Source organism: Sceloporus occidentalis, unplaced genomic scaffold, assembly GCF_023333645.1.
Source record: "Sceloporus occidentalis isolate IW3139 unplaced genomic scaffold, rSceOcc1.0.p SCAF_78, whole genome shotgun sequence".
NCBI classification, from domain to species: Eukaryota; Metazoa; Chordata; class Lepidosauria; order Squamata; family Phrynosomatidae; genus Sceloporus; species Sceloporus occidentalis.
The window spans coordinates 1476168-1487805 of NW_028317058.1; the positions used below are offsets into that span (position 1 = coordinate 1476168).

At 46.6% G+C, this 11638-nt stretch overlaps 1 protein-coding gene across 1 annotated transcript in view; it reads right to left on the minus strand.

The window, feature by feature from the left end:
• LOC149285503 (microtubule-associated serine/threonine-protein kinase 3-like) overlaps positions 1-10736 on the minus strand; it is a 151729-nt gene extending 140993 nt beyond the window's left edge. Inside the window, exon 1 of the mRNA XM_089495273.1 lies at positions 10610-10736. Within this exon, the coding sequence (XP_089351399.1) occupies positions 10610-10736 (127 nt within the window). The remainder of the gene's footprint in view (positions 1-10609) is intronic.
• Between the last annotated feature and the right edge of the window lie 902 nt (positions 10737-11638).

The window sequence follows — 11638 nt, forward strand, 5'->3', positions numbered from 1 at the left end:
GTTTTGTCAACGACCCGGAGCAGTTTGTTTTAATGTTAGTTTGTCTTTTCTGTTCAAACACTCCCTTTTCAATTCGATGTCATCTTCTTATTATGTAAAGAGGTACTTGTTTTTCTCAAATCTCTGTAACTCAATATACGTTGTACTTGAATGTTGCATTTTGTTTATCACATTACCTTTTGTATGTCTTGGAAACTACAAATGCCCCCTTGTGATGGCTTCAATAACATACATTGTGATTTCCTCACTATGTTGTCAGTCATGCAGCATGTATACTTTTACTTTTTCTATACCTATTGTATATCCTGCATTATATTGTCAAACATTGTACTGTTTTTTTGGGGGGGGGGTTTATAAGAATGCTTAATAAACAGAGAATTGAGAAAAGAAAATTCTCCCTGACTAGTAAGGGAGGGTTTTTCCCCCAAGTCGGCAATAAACAAAATATAAAATCAATAAATGTTTGGAGTAGCTAGTGATTTTGCACTAACCAGGAAATCAGCCCAGCAGCAACCACCAATCACCTCATCTTTGAATTAGGCCTGCAAAGCTATAAATAATTGCTATATAATTTTAATTACACTATTTAACCCTTAAGGGAAAACCCTGCTAAATGGATTCTACTATTTGTCCCGAGTTTAAACATAACCAGTGTTTTAGGGGTTTTAGATAGCTACATGCCCTATTTTAAAACCTTTTCAAACTGGGCCATTCTGCCCCAGTTCAGTTTTCTCCATCAAACCATATTTGTTTGAAAACTAGACACCCCAGGTTATTTTAAATGCTAGTATTTGAACTCTTTCCATGCACTAATTCCAGCATTTGTTGAACCTTGTGATTCAGTTTTTCAACTTGGAATTTTGACATCTGGTCATTTTGCCCACATGTCATTTTTTGGAGACATCTTTCAAGCAAGCCAATTCAATCTAGAAGCCACAGAAGATCCTGCGCAGCTGTATCAGAAGCACTGGATGTGACATCACATGAAGTGCTTCTGATGCAGATGCTTGGGACCTGCCACGGCCTTAGAAACATCCTCATCTTGACTTTTTGGGCTGGTGTGTTGTCTGGAGTGTGCCCTTGGTAAGTGAGCGCCTGGGTTCAGTTCAGCCACTGCACCAGTCTTAGCATGCCGCTAAGCAGGGTACAAGCTCCTACAGAGTCTGACTGGGCATATAAACCCAATTGCTCCATGTGTTCCTTGGGTGATCCAGGCCTGCATGCACCTTCCAATCTCACTGACCCTTTTTTTCTGACCTCCACTGAAACAAACCTATACAATAAGATGAGATGACTGTTACAGGGTCACCGTACCCAAGGCTGGGTACCCCTGTTTGAGGGCTGAGGAATCACCAGTCAGTCCCTCATACGGATAGCACTCAGCTATCCACAGGTCAGTCAGACCACCATTCTGAGTAAAACCAGAAGAAGAACTCTTTATTGCACAACAAACCAAACTTATATAGATCCTTAACTCAATGAACACAAAACCCAGCCCCCAATCCCATCAGCCACATCCCATCACAAATCCCATCAGTATACAGGGGATGTATCAGGTGAGGGGATTACAGAATACAATGGGTTCCCCCACCTGTGTTATCCCCCCTGTAGTGCGGGTGCCGTCTGGGCAGACAGGGCTGTGCTGGCTGATTAAGAGCCCCAGCCAGATTATCGGATCGTCTCTTTGAAGGCTGGGGCTGAATCCACATCAGTCTCTGGGCCGGTTACACAATAAACCGGGTCATGGTATCACAAACTGAACACAAGAACGCTCCATGACCCGGCTAACTTAACATGAAAATAATAGCCTGTTAGCCTGACCCTGTGACATTTCTCCCCCTTGACCAACGGTCCGGCAGACCCAACGAGATCCACCCGGGTCGGTTGGAGGCTGTCCGAGATGACACAGTTCACACACCCAGGTCTGATTGTCGGGATAAGCCATCAGCGTTCCCATTCTGCTTACCCGGCCGGTATTGGACCTTAAAGTCATATGGCTGCAGGGCCAGGCTCCATCGCAACAGTCGCCCATTGTCCCCAGCTACACGATGGAGCCAAACTAGAGGATTGTGGTCCGTGAGCACGGTGAAGGAGCGTCCATAGAGATAGGGCTGAAATTTCTTGAGGGCCCAGACCAGAGCCAAACATTCTTTCTCCACGGCGGCATATGCGACCTCCCGGGGTAGTAGCTTACGACTGATGTAAGCTACGGGGTGCTCACGGCCATCGGACCCTACTTGACTTAGCACGGCTCCCAATCCAAAAGCAGAGGCATCTGTGTGTACAGAAAAGCGTTTAGAGGGATCAGGAGCAGCTAGGACAGGTGCGGTGACAAGTGCAGCTTTCAGGGTCTGGAATGCTGTTTCGCACTCTGGAGACCACAGGACTTGCTTGGGGAGATTCTTTTTAGTCAAGTCCGTCAGGGGCTTTGCTATGGAGCTGTAATCGGCTACAAATTTCCGATAGTACCCGGCGGTGCCTAGGAAAGCTAACACCTGGGTCTTTGTACGTGGAGTCGGCCAGCGGACTACCGCCTCTATCTTAGCCGGCTCAGGGCGTTGCATCCCTCTGCCCACTCGGTGACCCAGGTATGGGACCTCGGATACCCCTATCACACATTTGTCGGGTTTGAGGGTCAGTCCGCCTGCCTGTATACGGTCTAGTACGATACCCAGATGAACCAGATGGTCCTCCCAGGTATCGCTATAGATCGCAATGTCATCCAGGTATGCACATGCATAGTCCTGGAGGCCGTCGAGGAGTCGATCTATCATCCGCTGGAAGGTTGCCGGAGCATTCTTCATCCCAAACGGCATGACCTTAAACTGGTACAAGCCGAAGGGAGTGATGAATGCCGACTTCAGAACCGTGTCCGAGTCCAGCGGAATTTGCCAATACCCCTTACAGAGATCTAAGGTAGTAAGGAAGTTCCCCCGGGCAATGCGGTCTAATAGCTCATCGACCCGGGGCATGGGGTAGGCGTCTGTCGTGGTCCGGTCATTGAGCTTCCGATAGTCCACACAGAAGCGGGTAGTCCCGTCCTTCTTAGGAACTAATACAACTGGAGATGCCCAGGGGCTCCTAGATGGCTCGATGACCCCCATGTCGAGCATCTCTCCTATCTCAGTCCGCATTTCTGCCCTGACTGCCTCTGGTACCCTATAGGCTGCCTGTCTAAGGGGTGAATGCCCTGGAGTCTCGACTCGGTGTACCGTGAGCGAGGTGCACCCTGGGAGTAGGGAGAACACGGTCCTATGCTGGTCCAGCATGGCTCTAACTTGCTCTTGCTGGGTGGCTTCCAGCTGCTCGGACACTTTTACGCCCTCTGGGCCTACAGGGGGTTCGCCCTTTCGTGGTAGTTCTGGGAGCGGTAGACTCTCTGGGTCGTCCGCGGCTGGGGCACATATGGCCGCTACATCCTCTAGTCTTTCCTGATACGCTTTCAACATGTTCACATGAAAGGTTCGTTGGATCCTTTCATCTGAACACTTGGCGACCAGGTACGTGGTGTCGCAGAGCCGCTTCACCACCAGATAAGGTCCCTTCCAGGCGGCCTGGAGCTTATCTGTTTTTTCTGGCTTCAAGACCAACACTTTCTGCCCTACCATCAGGGTACGGCTCCGAGCGGTACGGTCATACCAACCCTTCTGCCTACCCTGGGCTGATCGCAGACTCTCTGCCACCGAGGCAGTGAGCTCCGTCAACCGGTCCCTAAGCTTCAGGACGTACTCCAGTAGGGGGGTCCCTTCTTTTTCAGCCCCCTCCCAGTGATCCTTGACTAAATCTAAGGGTCCCCTTACACGTCTCCCAAAAAGTAATTCGAAGGGTGAGAACCCAGTAGACTCCTGGGGCACCTCCCGGTATGCAAACAGGAGGTGCGGCAGGAATTTCTCCCAGTCCCGGTATGTGACCGCAAATGTCCGGAGCATTTGTTTCAATGTCCCGTTAAAGCGTTCACATAGACCATTGGACTGGGGGTGGTAGGGGGCACTGCGCAGGGTTCGGATCCCACATAGATCCCAGACCTGCCGGGTGAGTTCTGCGCAGAACTGCGACCCATGATCCGAGAATACCTCTCGGGGTAGCCCTACTCTCGAAAATATACTCATCAGGGCATCAGCCACTGTGCGAGCGGTAACATTAGCGAGGGGAACGGCTTCAGGGTACCGGGTGGCAAAGTCTACTAGCGTCAGTATGTATCTTTTCCCAGAGGCACTTGGTCGGGGTAGGGGACCTACGATGTCTACCGCTACCCTACTGAAGGGCTCCCCAATGATAGGTAGGGGGTGTAGCGGGGCTTTGGGATGGTCTCCGCGCTTCCCGGCTCGCTGACATGCATCACAGGTACGCAGGTAGCGCACCACATCTGAGGTAAGACCTGGCCAGAAGAAATTGCGGGTTAGGCGGGTGATCGTGCGGTCTCTGCCAAGGTGGCCAGCCAGGGGTATATCGTGGCTTACTCGTAGTAGTGTAGCCCGATATTTCTGGGGTACAACCAGCTGCCGTTTGGGCACCTTAGTCTCTTTCTGGCCCTCTGTGAGACGGTACATCAACCCCTGGCTCCATATGATTCGATCACCAGCCTGTCCCTCTGGCTCAGCCCCAGCTCTCTCCCGATACCTTGCCAGGGTAGGATCGGTAATAGACTCATGACGGAATTCAGCTGCATTAGCCCAAGGGCTGGTAGGGGTATAGGGAATTCCGTCAGGGCTACTTGGGGTGGGTAGGTCGGGGCTCTGGTTCCCGTCACCATCCTGCACATCTTCTGGGCTACAGTCAGGGATATTGTCAGGGGCATGGTCAAGGTTTACCTGGGTCTCCTCCTCAAGTGACCTTCCTTCCCTCTGGCTCTGTTGGCGAGTTATCGCATTGCAGACCTCTGGTTTAAGGGTCTCGGTGTAGGCAGAGGTTAAGTGTCCCAGGTCGTTAGCCAGCAGCACCTCCGCTGGGAGTTCGGACATGAGTCCCACATCCACAGTACGTGTCCCAGTGCCCCAATCAAGTTGTACCCGGGCTGTGGGTATCCTATGGACATGTCCTCCGGCCACTCTGACTGCTACGGCTTTAGGTAGATAAGCAGACGAGGGGACAAGGCTGGGTTTTACCAGCGTAATGGTAGCCCCACTGTCACGGAGTCCTTGGGCATATTGGCCGTTGACCCAGACCTCTTGTCGGTGGTGAGCTCGGTTATCTCCTGCAGCAGCCCGGACCGGGTCTACCTCATGTAGTACACCAAAGTCCTCCTCATTGCCCAGACAGTACGCCGTTGGTGGGGCAGTCTGCCCCGGGATGGTTACAGTGGGTCGTGTAGCAGTAGGACAGGCAGTTTGTAGGTGTCCTACCTGCCCACATCGGAAGCAGGTCCTGCCCTCCAGACGCTGTAGCCGAGGTGGCAATCCTCGGGTCCCTTGACTTGGACTGCGGTAGGGCGGGCGTGCCCCCTGGGATGCATTATAGAGCGCCGGGTGAGCTGGGTATGTCGATGTAACCGTCATTGGTGGGTTCCGGGACGGATAGACAGGGCGAATCTGGGAAGTTACAGGTTGGCCTCTTCTGTTCATATCTATATGAGAAGTGCGCCGTGAGTCAAGATATTCATCCCCCAGAACCGCAGCTTCATCTACTGTGAGGGGTTTTCTGTCCCTTACCCATTCAGACACAGCTGGGGGCGCATACTTGTAGAATTGTTCCAGGAGGATGAGTTGGGTCACCTCCTCGACGGTGCTGGCATGGTGTCCTCGAATCCAGCCTTCAGCTGCCCGTCTCATGCGGTGGGTCCACTCTCCTAATGACTGCCCTTCGGATCTCCGCAGGCTGCGGAATTTCACCCTGTGTGCCTCTGGGGTGACTCCGAAGCGGGCCAATAACCGTTCCTTGACCCTCCCATAGTCTTGGCAGTCCTCGGTGGGCATGGACTCAAATGCTGTCCTAGCCCGGCCTGTGAGTTTACTCACCAAGAGCGGCACCCATTTGTTCGGCTCCAATTGCAGGGTAAGGCACTGTCTCTCAAAGACCTCCAGGTACTGGTCTATCTCGTCCTCAGGGTCTCTGAAGGGCTGGATCGCCTGGTATGGTATTTTGGCTGTCTGTTCCCCTAGGCTGGGGAACACGGATCCTCTCTGGCTCTGCTCCCGGTGGCATAACTCAATGACTGCCGTCACTTGCTCCTGCGTTGCTCCTCCGGGGTACAGAGACAGATGCCACTGGATATTTTTCTGCAGAGTGCTCAGTCCGAGGCTCTCTTCCCTTGCATCTTGAGACTGATCCATTTCTCTTAGCTCCGCTATCAAGGTAGCCTTAGTCTTTCCACTGGTTGACCGACCCTGAGCTTCTAGTAGATCTTTCAGCGTCTCCCGTCTTAGGCTGTTGTAGATCCGCTCCATATATCTGCGGTCAGGGTCCCGGCTGATGGTTTGAACTTCACCCAAATTGTGGGATTCGTCCCACCGCTGCCAGCCAATGTTACAGGGTCACCGTACCCAAGGCTGGGTACCCCTGTTTGAGGGCTGAGGAATCACCAGTCAGTCCCTCATACGGATAGCACTCAGCTATCCACAGGTCAGTCAGACCACCATTCTGAGTAAAACCAGAAGAAGAACTCTTTATTGCACAACAAACCAAACTTATATAGATCCTTAACTCAATGAACACAAAACCCAGCCCCCAATCCCATCAGCCACATCCCATCACAAATCCCATCAGTATACAGGGGATGTATCAGGTGAGGGGATTACAGAATACAATGGGTTCCCCCACCTGTGTTATCCCCCCTGTAGTGCGGGTGCCGTCTGGGCAGACAGGGCTGTGCTGGCTGATTAAGAGCCCCAGCCAGATTATCGGATCGTCTCTTTGAAGGCTGGGGCTGAATCCACATCAGTCTCTGGGCCGGTTACACAATAAACCGGGTCATGGTATCACAAACTGAACACAAGAACGCTCCATGACCCGGCTAACTTAACATGAAAATAATAGCCTGTTAGCCTGACCCTGTGACAATGACACTGTACTTTCCTTTAGGAGGGATGATGTGATCCCAGCTCATATAAATAGCAAAAAATATATACTTTTTTCTACCATTACACTATTTTATTGTATACATACCTGAGATACAAAGACTATTGTGATAGCACACCTTTAATAAAATGTAATCAACAGTCTCATTTCACATAACAAAAACATTTATAAGAACAGATGTGCCTTTTAAATATATATGTGTATATATATATACAGACACAAATATGAATATATATATAAAAAAAAAAGCTTAAGTAGATAGGAGATTTATATCGCTCTTGTGGTCCAATAAAAACATACCAATTGAGTAAATACTCTATTTTCTGTTGGGCTGATACAGCTATATCTATGATCTAACTATTCCCACTTGCCTTAGAGAGTGGAAAAAGTAAAGCAGTGTTCTGAACACTTGGTGTCACCAGGGTAAAGCTGATCATTTATTTTTACCAAAATCAGAAGAGCATAAGATTAGAGCATTCAGCCCAAAAAGCATTTTTAGACAATCCCGTTATTAATCAATATTTTTTATAAAACCAGAGGTTTTTTACTTCATACAGTATATAAGAGCTTTTGATGGCATACCAGAGTCACTTAGTTTGAAGCTTTAAGACTCACTGGAGGTTCAAGGCAGGACAATCTACAGGACAATAATTTTAACAACAGATTTCCAAAAACTTGTAAGAACCACACATCACTGTAAAAAATCCTGAGGGAAGTGCCATGTATCTTAAAGAAAAAATAACATACAGCAGTTTTATTAATAATCCAAAAAGCCCGTGGCTAAAAAAGGAACTTTCCAAAGTTTACCCGACAGATTGCAATTACAACTTCGTCTGCTTCAACATTCCAATGTGTTGGATTAGGACACATATTGCGCTCATAAGAAGGTTATTTTTTGTTTTGATGGAATCAAACATACAATTTACCATACTCCTACGTTCAGAAGATAAGCACCCAGAGGCTTAGCAAGTGGTTTGCTAGCTATTACGTTATTTATTCAACAATAGTAATTAAGTAATTACACTGATTTCAGCAACATTTAATGCATTCAGCTGTTTAAAGAGTGCAAGAGATTTTGAGAGATTTCAGAATTTTTGTAGCCCAGACGGCAAATTATGGATTACTAATTAGCCTTTGGAACGTCCAGCTGACGTCTTCTATGGAGATTATTCTTATCTGTGCTCAAACGCCCGGGTGCATCAGGATCATCTGAGATAAGAATAGGTGGATCAATCAGGCTTTTGGACTTCATTTAATTAAAAGGCTGCCTACTTTTACGTGAGGAGACAGACAATCTTACTGCTCTGGGGGTAGATATTAAGTACCTCTGATGTTTATTTGATAAACTTGTGGGTTAGGGGATACAGCATTTCCAATCACCAACTTTGTGATTCACTATAAAAAGCACAACCAGTGTGACTTTCTCCTTCAAAAGGGTCAAGCTGCCCCTACATAAGGCTTTGGGTAATCAAGGATGATTACATGGCGACAAATATACAAAAATATTTTCTGGTAACAATAGAAGTATACTGAAGTTACCACTGTTGGGCACTCATGATTTTTAAATACCGTGACATCTAAAGCCCACCACCAGCACCTGCCTGAACACTCCTGTAGATGCATCAGATTGTCAATGAACATTAAAACAGTAACTAGATTGAAGGAGGGCGTTAAGCAGGCTGAAAAGGTGTGATGCCACTTTTTCCATTTTTTCCCCATTTTTTTTTGTGATATAGACATTCAATATGTGCTATGTCAAAAGGGGAACTCAAAATTTCCAGAGGAGTCTTACTGGGGGTGCTCCAATGTAACACCTCAAGGTGCCAATGAAGATTAGCAAAGCACGTGTAGGGTCTAGCCGCAGCCAATCACATGCATGATATCTGAACACTGATCTTTTGCTAGCATACACATGCGTGGGAGGGCTACCGAGTATGTGCATGACATACAAATTACATTAGTATCTGCATTATATACTAACGCCTCCTGGTTTCAGGCAACCCTAAGAGGAGTTAAAGATGACTGGGGTTTTTTTTTGGGGTGGGGGGTTTAACTCCAAGAATGGTTATATATATTCGTTTTGACCAAATATCTAAATATCTCTGTAACCAAAGATCAGTCGAAATCACAGCTTCTGTGTCTTTTTAAATATATTTAGTAGACCAAAGTAGTATACACACAGCTCCCATCGATGACAGGAGATAACAGAACAATGGAAGTTGGGTGCTGTAGGCTCTTTTTCTTGAAACAATGGAGGTGAAAGGGTAGAGGATAAAGGCGGAGTTGAGGTAACCATCTTCCTGAGTCTTTATAACCTTTTACAATATCAGTTAGGGTGAAGCGATGTTTATCTCTACAAAGGATACATCCATAGATCTCACGTACCCACTACATCATACAAGAATGCAGAGGCCCTCTAGCAGCTGTGACACATGGTGAAAACCCATGTTCCTGTGATATTTCACTTATACCTAATGTGAATATGTATTTAGAACAAAGAGAATATGGATTTCTTACAACAATAGAGTCCATGTAAATGTATTGGAAAATTGATTTTAGGCAAACTGCTAACCTGTTTCCTGGAATGTAAAATATTTGAAATATTTTCTAGGTCTATTGCTCAAATCCTTGTACACATTCATACAGTGCAACATTTTCCTAGCTATACCTGCATACTCAGACAGTTACAAGTTTCGTATTTGTTTCACGTTAATTGACTCTATATTGGCAATTTAATTAAATAAATGATAAGTTTGAATTAATTTGTTTCAGGGAGCCACTATTCCCTTGTCTTTTCCCCTGCAAGAGATGTGGAAAAGAACTAACCTACTTAAAATCTGGTGATTTTTTTGTGGCACATCTTTACTAAATTTATATAGAAATATAGACAGAACAGCATTTCCCGGTGCCAAATACCGAGTGTTATCTTTCTTGTCACACACATATCATTCAGCAGCTATTTTCAATGCTACAATGTGGTCGCATTGCAAGATGATACGCATGCAGAATACCTCCACGTGCCAACTCAATTTATTTCTCTGTGTATTAAGGCCCTATCAAGCCTTCCTTTTCCACGACTATTTAAAGGACCTTCAGATTACTAACCTGGTGTGCATCAATTTTAGTCAAATATATTTGGAACGGGCCAGACTATAGGTCATTCTGGAGTAAAGGCATGGCACACCTATTCAACAAGCATAAAAACCTCTGATCACATGCACACTATATGACCAAAACTAGGTGGTCACCTGACCATCACACCTATTTAAACTTGGACACGCCATTGCAAAACCATGGGCATTAATATGGCGTTGCCCCAGTGCCCTTTGTAGGATAACAGGATCCACTTTTCTGTGAAGGCTTTCCTTGAGTAGGGGACAGGACGTCACTAAAAGCACCCCAATTTAGGCGTAAAGGGAATGTCCAACAAAATGGAGGTGCCTTCGGTGACGTCCCCTCTCCCTAATGGAGGATCAGAGGAGAGGACTTGAAGCACTGCCTTTGTGGCGGAAGTTCGCACCAGGTTGCGTCAGCGCAGACAAAGATAGAAGAGAGAGGATGAAAAAGACGAACTGGAGGGGAACATTTTTCTTACCTGTCAGAGCGCCTCCTAAACTCCCCCTTCGGAGGAGTCGACCATCTTCACTTAGCTGTTTCTTGTATTTCCCAGACTTGCCCATCCGGAATGAGACTTCAGGATTGCTACATTTCCGTGATTGCATTGGTGGTGGGGACAGTATATTGTCAAGCTGCAGAAACAAAATAAGATCATTATTATGACTATTAGTTTATGTAATGTATACACTGGGCTAGCCCACCTCAAACATTTGTACATTCATCTTTTGTGTAATATACCCTAACCGCTTCTACATTGTAAGCTTATGTGAGCAAGGCCCCCCTCAGCTTGTTTCTGTAAATTGTTATGCGATGCTTTGATTGTTGTGTCCTGTTTATCCACTGTAAAGCACAACCGAATATGATGGCTCTATAGAAATGAAGTAAAATTGACAGCATAAAGATGATTTGGATAAATAAAAAATACAAAAAGTGAAAATGGCAATAAACCTATAAATGTCTTAATCCGAAGTAACATGCTGAAACAGCACCTGTCGTTGTCTTAGGTCCCATGTTTTACCGTTCAGTAGTTTGAGGAAGGCCCTTTTCTTTTCCATTCCAGCATGAGTGTGTCCCACTGCACAAAGCAAGGTCCATTAAGACATGGTTGGATGAGTTATGTGTAAAAGAACTTGACGGGCCGCACAGAGCTCTGTCCTCAACCCCACTGAACACCACTGGGATTAATTGGAATGCCAATTGCCAGGGCTGCCAATATCAATGACCAACCTCACAAATGCTCTTTTGGTTTAATGGGCAAAAAATTCACAAAGACACACTCCAAAATCTTTTGGAAAGCCTTCCCAGAAGAGCAGAGGCAACTCTGTATTACTGCCCATTGTTTTGAAATGGGATGTCCAACAAGCTCATATAGGTGTGATGGTCAGGTCTCCATTTACATTTGATCATAATTTAACAAATAATAAAAACATCATTGCCAGCTGACAAGAGCAGATCAGTAGTCATCATGAACACCCAGAACTATATTGCAGAAGGAAACAGGCAATTA